Raw genomic sequence first — 15,575 nt, forward strand, 5'->3', positions numbered from 1 at the left:
TTTCCTCCCAATTTAAGGTGGCTGTCATTTTCATTTTTACTTGATTATGTCTCTGGCGGAGCTCCGCAGCCTGAGTCGGTTGCTTCCTGTGCCTGCCACGCACTTATCATCCTAGTATTTTCCTTTGCCCGTCGATCCTCCTGGGAATTCTTGGATCTCTTCTCTTCCTCTTTCTTGGTTAGTAGAGCAACTCCTCTACAAATTTCTTGAGAAAATATATATGCACGGGAGGAAAACTTTTAAACTTTGCTGTCTTTTTTGCCTAACCTGACACTTGACTGATAATTTGGCTGGGTAAATAATTCTTTGTTGGACATAATTTTTCCTTGTGAATCTTCAAGGTACTGCTTCATTGTATTCTAGCTTCAAAAAAAGGGATAGGGGGCTTTTACTAGAGGAATGGCTGCACTCTATGCCCCTAACCCTAGGTCCCATAGCCTCTACTATTTAGAGGCGAAAATACCTGTTTCTTCTCCTTGTTAGCGCACGTATGGCAGATCCGGTACAGTCAGCAGCCCTAGTTTGTCTGTATGGATGCCTGTTGGTTGCCTTGGCTTATGATTATCACTTTTGGGCTTCTTAAGAAACTTAGCTGAAGGTAACATTTTGGTAGACCATGTCTTCAAATGAATCAAATCTAGCTTTCCTCCTTCTTAGCTTTAAACATTTCTTTATGGGCAAGATTAAATTTTGTAATTATTCTTTTACCCAGAAATCAAATAATTATATCAAGAATCTGTTTGGTGCTGTATAGAAAGGGAATATCTTATTCCATAAGCTGATATCTTAATTATAATGGAGTTATATATACCTTTTATGTCAGGTTACTAAACTGATATTAGTAGTGTGGTGTGTCATAAAGAACATTGACTTTAGAATGATAAAGCCCTGGGTATGAATCTTAGTTCTGTCCCAGATTAACCATGTGATACCGGGTGTTGCCTAATTTCTTAGAGGGTTTCTGTATCTTAAATTGGGGATAATATTAGCTAGTTGATGAGATTGTTGAAAGGATTAAATGAGAGCATGTTATACAACACACGAACATCCTCAGTGTTGGTCGCTATTGTGGCTCTCGTAGGTAGTGTTATTAAATAGTAGTTTTACTACTTACCACTAAATTCCAAAATCTTAGTGTTAAATAAGTTTTGAAGCTGCCATCTAGCTTGTAGTAGTACAGAGTTCCAGTAATAATAAGCTAACTACCGAATTACATCTTTTAATGAAGTGTAGAACCTGTCTGTGAAGCTGTTCCCCACCAAGAACTGTTTTAGCAGTGCCGTTTCTATTTTTATTAAAGCATTAACTCCCACTGTTCAGTACAGTGTACACACAAACATCCTGTTAAAAGCATGGTGCTCGTTCCCAGTCCTGAAACGCACCCAGCCTTCCTTCTCCCCGAGGCATCGTGTTGCAGTTAGTTGAATTACAGCGTGGACAACCTAATTTTAATAAACACTCTCAAATTCTGAAACATATAGTATTTGAAGAATTTCATCACTGAAGTTTTAGATTCCTTGTATTGCATTTCATCTTTAATTAGGTTTGGTGAACTTCCCTTACTCTCCCCAACCCCAGACCTACCTCATGGGTCTCATTATCTCACAGGGAGTTAAATTGAATTTAGGGTTGGGAAGGTCACATCATATATAACGAATACTTGTTGGAACATAAATTATTACAGATTGTCAGTCCAATTGCTGGGTCATTTTATAAGCCATGATGAGTGTACTGTTTATAACTTTAGATTCTAGTAATTCTTGAAGATCAAGAATTTTCCTCTTCCAGAATGTCAGTAATAATGGTTACCTTACTGAATTGAATAGTTACCTTATTGAACTGAATGGTTACCTTATTGAATCCTACTGTACACGTACAGTGGAAACAGTCTCAGAGCAGGATCAGTGACTGGCTTAAGGTAAGATAGTTTATAAGCAGGAATCCAGCTCTGTCTGATGCTAAACTCCGTTCTATAAACAGTTGCAAAACAAAAGTGTTAAATGACTTGCTTTACCAGTGTTCAGTGGACGTTCTGTGTGAATTGTTCCACTTGTACATGTGTTTTTGATGTATCTGTGGGACAACGTGAGCTTCACGTCCAACTCCTCCGTCACCTTGATTCTTCAAGTATCAAGGGACTTGTTTTGAATGAAAACCTACAATAATATGAGTGACGTGATAGAAATGTCAGTTTTATGACATTTTTAATCAGAGTGGCAAATACTGCCTTGTCGCTTGGCCTGTCTTGAGAGAAATCGTACAGATTTTGATAAAACCTTCTAATCCAGTAATCCTTGGGTCTGGCATGGTAAATTGCTGAGAAATGATGGCAGGCAGTATGCTTCCAATTCAAAGTGAGCTTTAAAGTCTTACATCCCCTCCCTTATACCCCAAACGATGAGACAACAGAAGGCATGTAATTACAATAGCAGTTTCAAGCTATTCATCCTCTATAATCCGATAGCAAGGAAAAGAACATCAAAACAAAATTTTCTTGAAACTAGAAGCTTCTTATGTGATTAAAAGTGTACCACCTGTTTTATAACTAAAAGAACTGTCCTCTAAAAGATGGAAACCTGATTAGAAGAATGGTAATATGAATAGTATGATGCAGATATGCCCCTCTCCCCACATTGTTTCGGATGTATTCTAAATATTTTGTGTTTTTTGGTATAGTTTATAAAGGTTCATTTATGTGGTTTAAGAACACATTTGCAGTATTTATTTAAAATAGTGTGGCGTTACCCAGGATCTCATTCTTTTCACAAAGTATTTGTTTAAAAGAATACTAAGTATATGAAAGTCTCTGAAAATTGATGATAAATTTTAGCTTTTGAGTTTGGAGTCATCTTTTGGACTGTGTAAAACTATGATGTCTTTGAACTTTTAGCATCTAGAAATAGCTTTTTATGAAAACCCGAGCTTGGAATAGATGAATTCATGTTCTTAGGTTCTTCATTTGGTGGATTCATGTTCTTAAATTCATTTGGTTAGATAAGCTTGTTCTTCAGAACCTCCCAGTTGGTTGTACCTCTGTCAGTCATTTTCCAGATCACTAGAATCAGGATTAGTACATGGGTTTCACAACTGTTAAAGTGAATGATAAGTTTCTTGAAGTCAGGAATTGTCGTATCTTTGTATGCCCCGTACAGTACCTTGATGAATGAATTCATTATCAAAGTATACTTCGGTAAAATCTAATATAAACTTTCTCTCTCTCACACACACCCTAATAGTTAATGAGCTTTCACTAGATAAGATGAATTTTATTAATGTTCAGCTCTATCAGGTAAGTTCCATGATTGTCCTTATTTTACAGATGAGGAAACTGAGGCTTTTTTGGATGTTGATCTTCTGCGGATTTTGTAAAGTTGTGTATGCTTTCATTTGTTGATAAAGCCTTATAGTATTTCCAGAACTTAACCCTACAGGGTTAAAGTATTTATCGTACCGTTCAACAAAACACTGTTTACTGAAATAGAAACAATACTGTGCTCATTCTATTAGTTTTTCGTTTTTTTGTTTTAGTTTTTAAAAATTTTCAGGCATAGCTTTTGTAAATTTTCAGGCAGGATACAAAAGGAACACACGACAAGTCTGTGGTATTTTGCAGGGGGTTGGTGCTAAGCTATACTGAATGTTTGCTGGTGATGATATTCTACTGGTAGTTTAATTGTAGAATTTACAGATGAGAGTTTTAAAACTAGTGTCATCAGCAAAGAAGTCACTATGGCCTTAAACTTGGACAAGTCATTCAGCTTTTCCCTAGTTTCAAATTATTTATGTATATAAAGAGATTGGACTAGGTCTTTAAAAATCTCTTCTTGTTGTTTGCTTTCAAGATATAGTTGAAACTATGAAACAGGATTAAAGTCACTGAAAGAAAGAAATGAGAAGAGAAACCAGAAAGCCAGGGGATGAGCATTGGTTGGTAACACTGCGTATTTTGAAGTGGTAGGAAGTCATCATGATAGTGCTCTGCCATGGAAAGCAAGGGGAACATTTTTGAAGATGTGGTTTAATAAGACTGAAGGGGAAAGATCGTAGCAAACCTTATAGGACATTTTCACCCTAATGTTGTATGGGAGCCTAAATGGTGGGGAGTTAAGAGAGAATGTATGAAAACCCCTTGGCACTGCATTTCACTCAGGACAATATTAGTTACTATCTTCTCTGGTTCATTTCTCAGTACCATTAGAAATGTATAGTAGGTACTCCACAAATAATCATGAAATGATGGTATAATACATTGGCAATAGCAATAATATAGCCCTTGACTGAGTACCTACAATGTGCCAGCACTGTTACAAGCACTTTACCTGAATTCTCACTTTAATCCCCGCTGCATTTCTCTGAGGCAGATATAATTGCCGTGTCCCTACTTTACAGCCGAGGAAACTGAGACACTAAGTAATACCTGACTCCAAATGAGAACACAGGTCATCAAAGGACATTTTGATGAAGTAAGGGAAGTATACTATATATTTTGATATAGACAGTTACCAAGTGGTTAATTTGGTATTTCACTTATTTAGTAAATGCTTGTTATTTTATGGATGGTACTGAATAATTGAAGCACTACTTTGTTAGCTTTGAACTACTATCTTGAAATTCTATATCTGAGGTATATTAAGCCATAAAGCAGTGAGAATATGCAGAATTTATGTGTGTAAATAAGTACTAGTTCTCGAGAGAGGAATTTGTATGCCACACGAGAATTTAAGACTTCATAACATCATTGCTGTTCTTAATAGTTTACCCAAATCTGCATTGTCTAACTTAGTCACTCACCTTATTCTCAGGGTTTGGCTCTGATTCGATTTTGGCTATTTCCTGCAATCAAACCCAACCTCAAAAGATGAGGATTACTCAAAAAGCTGAAATTTTTACAGTTTGTAGTTCCAAGGCACAAAACAGAAATAAAAATATCCTGACAAGAAGCCATCAAAGTATCATTCTACTGTATTTAGTTTAAGGAAAGAAGAATGCCCTACTTAGAGCCAAAAATAAAGATTGGTCAATATATGAAATTTTACAGGGTTTTACCAATATCATTTAATGGAGAAAAATGCAACTGAGGTATGATCCTGGGCACATTCTAGACATTTGTTTATGCTTTAAATACATGTTCCTGGTGCTTACTGTAAATATTACAGCTCCCCTTCTGCCTACCTGAAAACCAGCCATTTTTATGTTAATAACACAAATCTCAGTAGATATAGGGATTATTAGGATTTGGGATATATTGAATTATAAGGCAACATATTTAGGCTATACTTTTGGGAAATTAACTTAAGCAGTGAAATAATCCTGATTTAAATTTCGTGGTAAACCAAATGTGTAATATTTGCTCTAACGGTTTGGAAGAAGCAGTCTAGCACCAAGAGCAAACAGTAGGAATATCTGAATTTTTTTTAATGACAGAAATATGTTTAGCCAAAGAAATAGGTTTTAAAAGTTGATGGCACTCAGCTATGAAGTCACATTTTAAACCACTGTACATTGTACAGTTGGTAACCAACTTTCTAACTTGTAATACTTATTTTGACAGTCTTGTGCCTTTGGAACAGGACTAAAAGTCTTAGAATATATTGAAATAATTAAAAAAAATTTTTATTGGAGTATAGTTGATTTACAATGTTGTGTTAGTTTCTGCTGTACAGCAAAGTGAATAGCTGTACATATACATATATCCACTCTTTATTAGATGCTCTTCCCATATAGGTCATTATGGAGTATTGAGTAGGGTTCCTTGTGCTATACAGTAGGTCCTTATTAGTTATCTGTTTTATATATAGTAGTATATGTTGACCCCGATCTCTCATTTATCCCTCCCCCCCTTTAATTTCCATTTCTTTCTCAGTTTTTTACAGCTTCATAGTGAAGAGAGGAAAATTAAGTGGATGGCTGTTGTCGCAGAAAGTGAGACTTTATCTAGGATGGTTGTAACCTGCAGCTTTGGAGCGTAACTTTTCCCCAGCAGGAGGTGCTACAGAGAGATAACCACTTGTACTTCAGACTGTGCTTCATGGTGCTTCATATTTGAGCTGCTCTTAGTATGCTGGCAGAGAGGCCCATTGCTGCTCTTGATTCTATGTTAGGTTATGAAGGAGTGGAAGGATGGAGAAGTAGAGAAACATTTAAGCAGGGTCAGGGTGGGTAGGTTCTGAGAATATGGGAGAAAAAAGGAATTTGGATAAATATTTTTGATTGCTTGTTTTAGTTTTATGAAGGGGCGGCAATAAAAGAAATAAAACCAGTCTGTATACACCAACCAGAAATTTCCCCAGTTGCCCACAACCATTGGGTCCAGAAAGTAGGTAGGAAGTTGGAGTATGATGTATGAGATAATTGAGTTTGGCCTTGCTCTGGAGATGAGGACAGTTAACTTTACCAAGTGCTTTTGAGTCAGGCACTACTTTAAGTCCTTTCTTTACAACAGTCCTACAAAGTAGAACCTGTTATTATCATATTATTCTCTCATAATACTATATATTCCCTCACGTATGAGGGAGCAGAGTAGAGAGAGGATTTAGCTGTGGTCTTGGTAGAGATTGTTACTAGGTTAACTTGATTAGCTCTGTATTGATTTTGCATAAGGAAGGAATAACAGTAAATCGATAAATTATGATTAGAAAAGGGGTTTTCTTTCTCCTCTCAAAGAAAAAGTGCATGATCATGGTTCTGTTTAAAATACTGAAAAACTAGAAACAACCTAGATGTAAAACAACCTAGAGGTGAATACTTAAATGCTATACATACAATGTTTTATTATGTTTCTATCAGAATTACTAAATGGACTATGTTGATACCTGTAAAAGATGCGTTAAAAATGGTAAGTGAAACCCTACAAATTTATATCCACACTGACAATTTAAAAAGCAGATCTGTATAGCACCTTACAAAAAAGAAATACATATCTGTATTAATACAACTTTGAGAAGCTGACAAAAGGCAGACAGAGCAGGGAGTAGAAAGTGACAGATGTGTTCTGGAAAGCAATGTTGACCATTTGGGTAAAGGAGACAGTTAATTTAGAAGACGAGGATTAATATAAGAATACCAAGAGAAGGTCAAGTGAAGGACTCTTGTCCTATGTTAAATGTTCCAGAAGATTTCTAGGAACAGAACTCTGTGCCCTAGAAATGGAACATTTTCCAGGGAAATTGTCGAGCGGCATTTTCCCTAAGTGCTTTTTACAAAATTGTTTATAAAGGTTAATAGGTGTTACATGTAACAAATAAAAGTGTTTGTAGCGAAGCAAATTTGGGAAACCCTAGGCTTCATTCAGTCAGATTCTTCTGTGTACAATGTGTCAGCACCTTTAGTACGATGAGCATTTTCCAGGTGAGTGGTGGTGGTGAGGGGTACATTGTAAAGTGCAGCATTTCATAAACTCATGCGCCTGAGACCACAGAACTGTTTGGTTCTTGTTACGGGAATAGGCGTTCTGCAGAAGACACTTTAGGAAGCATACTGGAATGTTCCTGGAGGCGTCCATGAGCAGGCAGGAGGGGTGCCCGTGTGGCTCTCTGTGGGTGGGTAAGTGCCTGAAGAGGTACTAAGTTAACGTGTATCTTAGAGGGACTGTCCTAAAGTCAGGGGTGATTGCAAGTCTTTGCCATCGCATTTTTTGCTTTTGGATAAAAATTCATGAAAATAAATGCTCTGGCTAATCTAAAAGTAATCTTTGTTTTTAATATCAGAAGTATGCTGTATGGAGAAGTCAAATGAAAATCTGCATTTGATTTGATTTTAATCTGTTAGGATTTAAGATAAGCTTATTATGAATATGTAAAGATACAGCATATAACTCTTGGCTGGTTTCAGGGAACTGGCAGATGAATAATGGATGAAGATTATATTTGTATTTAAGTATAACTGATAGAAATCTCCACATCTTCTCTCCCCCTCACTCCTCAGCCCCACTAGATTTCCTCCCCACTCCCTGCTTCACGGTTGTCAACAACCTGCATGAGCTGACCGGAGCCAGTGGCCATTTCCGTCGTCAGTTCATTGGACTTCTTTGCATCACCCTGCGCAGTTGTCTACTCCCTCCCCCGGAAACACTCTCCTCTCTTGGCTTCGGCAACATTACACTCACCTGCATTTGGTCTTCCTCTCTGGCACTTCCCTGTTTGCTTTGCAGGTTCCTCTGTTGACTTCTAAATGGTTTATACCTGAGGGCTCAGTGGTGGATCCCCTTTTCCTCAGAGAGACGCTGAAGGGTTTTCAGCAGTAGCCACATGATTAGTGTGTCAGAAGGGTTATTCTGGTGACAGTGTAAAGGAGCAGTTTGAGGGATATGGTACTGGAGGCAGACAGGCAAGTTTAGAGGCTAAGGAGTTGCTGGATGAAGATGAGGGGATGGGATAGACAGCTGGCAGAGGGAGAGGAGGGACCCGATTCCAGAGTTTAAAAACACTATTTGGTGGGAAGAGGGAATATGATTTATAGATTTCTGCTAGTTTTCAGAACTTGGTAGGTAGATGGAAGTGTTGTTCACTAATTTAGAGGGACTGGTGAGGACACATTTTAAGAGAAAAGATGATCTCTTGAAATTACTGAGTTTGAAGTAATGGTAGGAGATACATATTTATGATAAGTATTAGATGAATAGGATATATGAGTATTCATGGTAAGAATCAGAGGTCCACTCATTACTGTGTAAATGCTGATTAACATACAAGTAGTTAGGACCCAGGGCAGGACATGCAGAGGGAGAAAGACAGCCAAGGATAGAACCCTGGGGAGCATACATGTGTAGGGAGATGTTTGTGAAAGAGAAGTCTCTACAAATATGACCAAGAGGGAATAGAGAGGTGGGAAAGACAACAGTGCTGACTTTCAAAGAGAAGGAAATAACTCAGAGGTGTCCTGTGCCATGGAGACCACTTTGTTAATAACGCAAAAGAAATGGTCCTTCCGTCATAAGGTATAATTAGTTTCCATGACTAAAGACTATACTTCCAACCCTAGCTAATTGTTTTGAAAATATCTGATCTTAGAGGGGAAGGGATAAATGGATATGTGGTTGGATCAATTCAAATTGTTTCCTACCTCTGGAAAATCAATTCAGTACACCAGTGTATTGGGAGGGCTGTATGTTTTCATGTAAACTAACATACTGTTTATCTTTACTGTATATCATACAGTGAAATTGTAGAGCACTGTATTTGATACAGTTTTATTACCTATCATACAGTGAACATACTGATAGTTAAGATTTTTATTAAAGTAGCATGCTTTTAATATCATGTCTATTAGTACAGGTATGACAGTTTATGGAAGATGTGGCATCTAGGGAAGGCAGCTATCCTTGGTACCGTCTCAGTTCAGTAGCTGGTCCTTAGTTTTGATCAGGCTCTGGGGATGCACTCATGTTAACCCAACTCATAAGATACTTGTTTACAAAAAAACACCAGAATGCCAATTTAAAAATTACACAGCAAAACATAACTAAGCAGATAAGCTATTCATGCTTGCTGATCTCTGTGGGAAAACTTCATAACAGAGTTGAAATATAAGCAGAAGGCTGTTGGGCAAACATGGGGTCTGAGCAGGGCAACTGACTGGATAATCTTATTTTGAAGGTGGAAGAAGAAAATGTGCTTGTGTACTGTATTCAGAGTCCTATTCTGGGTACTGTAAGTAAGACTTAGCTGTCAGTGAGCACCTGTGGTGAGTAGGTGGTGTGTAGGGTAGAGAGACAAGTAAGTCTGTCTGCACTGAAGGACCTAACCATCGACTATGAGGCCAGGTGCATCCCTGCCCCCCTCAAGCCTAATGATAAAGAACTGCCGTTACATCTTCCTCTAAGGGAACTGCCATGAGTGATCTGTAATGCTTTGTGTTAGTACATAATGTTTACTGCAAATGGTTTTTGAAATGCATTGGAATGATATAATAATTTTTCTTTGAATTTGCAGGTTCTCCTGAAAAGAAAGTTGAACATTCATCCATGAATCAAGAAAATAGCACTGAAAACCCTATCAAGAATACAAAAGCAAGCCCAGTATCTAAAGACCACCGGACTGGAAAGAAAACCTCAGAGAATTCATCAGTACACGGTCAACTGCAAAAGGGGAACGATGAATCTGAGAGTGATTTTGAATCAGATCCCCCTTCTCCTAAGAGCAGCGAAGAGGAAGAGCAAGAGGATGAAGAAGTTCTTCAGGGAGAACAAGGAGATTTTAACGATGACGATACTGAGCCGGAAAATCTGGGTCACAGGCCTCTGCTTATGGATTCTGAAGATGAGGAAGAAGAAGAGAAACACAGCTCCGATTCGGATTACGAGCAGGCCAAAGCCAAGTATAGCGACGCCAGCGCGGTCTACAGAGACACATCTGGCAGCGGAGCGATCCAGGATCCTAGTGCAGCAGTCCTCACGCTCACCCAGTTACCCTCGGACGTCGGGGCGGGGACTCCCAGACCGGAGTTTGATGTCTTTGGCGCCGTCCCCTTCTTTGCTGCACGTGCTCAACAGCCCCGCCAAGGGGAGCCGGAGAAGGACCCCTCCCCCGAGAGCCGGCTTCCCGCCGTGGGGCTGGAGCCCGAGGAGTTCGATGTCTTCACCAAGGCGCCCTTCAGCAAGAAGGTGCCCGTGCCCGACGCGCCTGCGCTCCCCGCTCGTCCGCAGTGTGTGGATATATTTGGCTCCACTCCGTTCCAGCCCTTGCCCACATCAGCAAGTAAAAGCGACAGCAACGAGGACCTTTTTGGGCTGGTGCCCTTTGAGGAGATAACCGGCAGTCAGCAGCAAAAAGTCAAGCAGCGCAGCTTGCAGAAACTGTCCTCCCGCCAGAGGCGCACGAAGCAGGAGGCGGCCAAGAGTAACGGGAAGCGGCACCACGGCACGCCCACCGGTGCCAAAAAGCCGGCCAAACCCGCCTACCGCACCCCAGAGAGGGCCCGCAGGCACAAGAGGGTGGGCCGCCGGGACTCCCAGAGCAGCAATGAATTTCTGACCATCTCGGACTCCAAGGAGAACATCAGCGTTGCCCTGACCGACGGGAAGGACAGAGGGCACGTCCTGCAAGCCGATGAGGGTCTGTTGGACCCCTTTGGGGCCAAGCCGTTCCACCCTCCGGACCTGCCGTGGCACCCCCCGCATCAGGGCCTGAGCGACATCCGTGCCGACCACAACCCTGTCCTGCCCGGGCGGCCCAGGCCGAATTCACTCCACGGGTCGTTCCCCGGGGCAGATGCGTTGAAAATGGATGATTTTGGTGCCGTGCCCTTTACAGAACTCGTGGTGCAAAGCGTCACCTCACATCAGTCCCAACAGGCCCAGCCAGTCGAATTGGACCCATTCGGTGCTGCTCCGTTTCCTTCTAAACAGTAGATAACTTCTGACTCTTGTTATTAACTCCTGTTTCAAAGAAAAAAGTATGAATAGTTTTATGAATTTGAAAGAAAATTTATTTGTATAGCTCTTTATATCATTCATTCTTACAGGTCAATCAGAATAGGTGATTTTTAAATAAACCAAATAGAAAAAGGAAGTATCTGCACAGGGTAGCAACTCCACGTCTCTTCCACGCAGGAGCAAAGGGAGTGAAATGGCAAGCTCTAACCTGGGGTTTCAGCTGCAGACGTGAAGGCACAGAAATCCAGGGAAAGCGTGTGGGCCCTTTCCCGTCGTGTAGTCCCTGAAAAGGGACTGGAAAGCTGCAGCTTTATTTTTATAACAGAATGTCACTTTTGTGTGTGTATCCGAGGCTCATTCCAGAATCCAGCATTTAAAACTAAGGTTGTTTGTACATACACAAGTTGCATTTGTGGATTTTTTTTTTTTTAAGGTCTCTTCTAATTTCCACATTGGGGGAAAAAAATCCACTTCTCATAAAGAATGAGAAAGTTATTATCTGGAGAGTGCAGAGATTTTAGTCCTTACACCTTTCTCTACAAAGCGGAGCCAGAGGTCACTGACTGTTGTGCCTAAAACTGTTTCATTTAAAAAAACAAGTGCCATTAATATGGAATATCTATGTAGACACCTTGAACAAAAACTAAGGATAGATATCTGACAGGTGGAAAAATGTAGAGAAAAAAATGATACAAAGAAAAAACCACTCTACTTCAGGAACACTTTATGTTCTGGTGTTGAATGGCTTCTTGCTCAAAACTTATCATGTCCCTAGTAAAGCAGATTATTGGAAAAACTGGGAATGAGGACAAGGGTCATATAGAAATTTTATTTTAGGGAAAAATATGTAGCTAAAACCCTGAGTTTTTGAGACGTTTACAATGTAAAATCATGTTGCATTTAATAATGTGCTTTATTGAATTACCACCTTCGCCAACTATTCCCCAAGTCGTGAGCAGCAATTTCTGAGTTAGGTCTGGAGGGTGGAGTAGTTTTAATAAAGTGCACAGAACAGCGAAACCCACAAAGCCTTACCGGCAGGACTTGCGCATCCTGCCGCAAATACCTCTGCACTAGTAACACGAGATCTGAGAGTGGCTGTGAGGTGTCAGATGACCAGGGGCTAGCATCTCCACTCTGCTAGTTAGCTGATTGTGTCTTTAGTGAAAAGAACCCAGCTACCAAATTGCCTTTTTTTTTAACATCACAAATCCTAATTAGAAACTTGAGGTTTTATAGAAGTTGTTTAATAAGATAGAAATCACGTCTATGAATTAATGTGAATAGAGTATGTGTGCTTCCTGTGTCTCCAACTATTTTAAGTTATAATTAACTGTCCTTCCCTATCAAATTAACATTTAGAGGTTTCTAGAACCATTAAAGCTATTTACAAAAAAAGGGTGAAAACTCTTTTCAACTGGCACTCACTCTCCTCGATTGCTCTATTTTAAGTTAACTCTCTTTGAGCCCAATTAAAATGTATTTTATGAGTAATCTTAATAGAATCTCTTAATTATAGTGCCCCAGTTGGGTTGAGCTATTTGCCTGTTTTTTCACAGTTCTAAATTTGGGAAGAAGCAAAGTATATGTAACTAAACCATCTATTTTTTTTATTGCTTCTCTCTTTTTTATGTTTTAAATCAGATACAACTTTTGTGGACAAAGGGGGAAGCAGTATGTGAATCAGAGTGAAGCAGAGGCAGACCAAGCATGACATTCATTACTGCTTAAAAGCTGTACTTTTAGAGCCCAAGTGCACCAGTTACTTGTCCTTGTGCCAAAGGCAAATATTATGTTTGCACCTTTTTTTTTTTCTGATTCTCAGGTTGATTAATACTGCTAATGCAAATGCTCAAGTAGATGTGCTTGAAAACTTTACAAAGTAGATTCAAGTGATACTTTCTTTTAAAAGTGAAGAGTTGATGATTACACATAGTAAATTCATGAACTACAGTAGGTTTGTATCAAACAGAATCTGTTTTTTAATGAAATCTGTTGGTTGATGTATACACAGTATGCTTCTTTGACTATTTTAGTCCTTAGCCTTGGTCTCTGCTAGACCTCATGAGTTTCTTAATTTAGAAGGGGTAGAGATGAACTAGTATGGTTTCCTTGGGATGTAAACATGAAATACCTAGAGTCTGTCTGATACCAAGGCCTTGCTTACAGTTGTTTTTCAATACACTGAATAATTTTAAATGATTTAGATACTGATAGACACTTTGGCTTATAATGCTGGATAAATCCTAAGGAAACACTTTGACACTGTTTAAAATATTTACCTTCTTATGTTTATTATATCACAGCCCAGTGACTTTTCTCTTGAGATTATAGCTCAGAAGAGACATTTAGGACTTAATAGGGGACCCAATGGGAGAGAAATGGGGAGATTCCTTTGTGTTGAAGTAGAGGCATTTTCCCAAGGAGTACAGGATTAGGGTTGCTTTCCATTTCCCATCATGTTTTCCCACTACTGTTAGGATGTAAGTCACTCCACACAGCTGATGCCCAGGTAATTCCCTTATGAGAATTATGAGAATAAAGCTCACAAGACGTGTGAAAGAGCTTAACACATACTTGGTACACAGCACTCAGTAAAAGTTTGGCTCTATTGTGGGATGGTCCAATTCTTGCTTAAGGAAGGAAAGTTGAAAAGAAATCATGTTCCTATTAATCAGTTGTCTTCTGTGCTTCTTTAGCATGTAAAGTAGTCATAACTCTAAACCTGTAATACTTGAACATCACTAAGGGAAGTAAAATATTATGAAGCTAGCAAAAGTCTGAGGCCAAAGTTATTTCTGTCCTAACAGCTTTAATAATGCTTATTGATTTTGAATCATCTTTTTAAAAGTGGACCATTTGCTTATTTTAATATTATCACTTCAGCAAAATGTTAGTGTTAAAAAGATCAGTTTTTATGGCACTGAGGAATGTATCTGCTAAGACACAAAAGTTGCTTGGTATAGATATTAGGCAGAGGAGGAGAGGTTTAACTGACTAGAATGTTTATTCAAAAGTATACATCGGGAAAGTGTGATTCTTCCACTGACGCGCCCCATCCCTGTGTGTGTGTGTGTGTGTGTGTGTGTGTGTGTGTACGTGGACACAGTTACGACATTATTTGGAATTGTAGATAGAAGCAGCTTTTGATTCTGCCCTGTTTATTGTTTGACAGTGATAGACTGCTGTCCTCATCTTGCTGGTGGGAAATACTAAGGTGGAGCCCCTCCTCTACTCTGGTGTTCATCAGGCAGAGTAGTCTTCCTACTATCCAGCCTCTCTGCTTGGTTTATTTTAGGTTGTGGTACTTCATATCAGCATTGCTAGAAGGTACACGTGTATTAGTATCACTAGTTCTGAGGAGTTTGGGTACATTTGTTTTAATATATATAGAATGTGCAGTAAACATTTTCTTCCTTTTTTTTTTTCTTTTTTTTTTTAGCAAAATTACGCATCATTTTAGGTCCAATGTTGAGCTGACAGATCTACTGTGAGAATAACATAATGATAGTTTATTTGAAAACTTTTATACACAGTGCTGTTTATATATTAGGGTAAATATATAGACGCACACATGCTTGTACATGTTACACCTCTCTACTGTGGAGTTAATGTGAATTTTTAAATTTTAAATGGAATTGCAACCACAATCATTACTAAAGGAACATTCACTCCTGGTGAGGGTTTACAAAAGCCACTAAAAGAATAAGGTAGACAGATGAAAATGCAAACGGCCATCATTTGGGGTTATTTTTATTTAAAAATTTATTGTACTACTTTTAAAAGAGAATTGTTTTTATTCCTATGCTCTTTTTGTGATTGAAAAGTCATCTAATAGTAAGCAGAATAGTAATAGTAAGCTACTTTTTAATTGCTGGCAAACAGCTTTAAGTGCACTTTCTTTGATTACACTTCCATTTTTTGTTAAACTTGAATTTTCTGAAGCCTTTTATGTACCACTAAGCAAATAACTTTAACTTTTAATAAACCTGATTTACATCTTTATTATATTTCTAATTGTTGAAAACATACTTTCTAAAGTAAGTTAACTTCAGTCCTCACATACAGCTGGAAAACTGTTATGAGACAGAATCAGTTGCTTTTTTTTTTTCTTCCTATATCTAATTAAGCACTAACTGATTTTAGTACTATATTGCCTTTACATTGCTTATTCTTATTGACTGAATCCTGTCCCTCATTCACT

At 38.8% G+C, this 15,575-nt stretch overlaps 1 protein-coding gene across 2 annotated transcripts in view; it reads left to right on the forward strand.

The window, feature by feature from the left end:
• BMP2K (BMP2 inducible kinase) overlaps nucleotides 1–14,810 on the forward strand; it is a 123,032-nt gene extending 108,222 nt beyond the window's left edge. For both annotated transcript variants that reach the window (XM_079919775.1, XM_079919776.1), the window contains one exon: nucleotides 9,930–14,810. In XM_079919775.1, coding sequence (XP_079775901.1) covers nucleotides 9,930–11,347 — 1,418 coding nt within the window. In that variant the 3' untranslated portion in view covers nucleotides 11,348–14,810. The remainder of the gene's footprint in view (nucleotides 1–9,929) is intronic.
• The last annotated feature ends 765 nt before the right edge of the window (nucleotides 14,811–15,575 follow it).

The sequence above is a fragment of the Stenella coeruleoalba genome, assembly GCF_951394435.1.
Source record: "Stenella coeruleoalba genome assembly, chromosome: 4".
In the NCBI taxonomy this organism is placed as follows: Eukaryota; Metazoa; Chordata; class Mammalia; order Artiodactyla; family Delphinidae; genus Stenella; species Stenella coeruleoalba.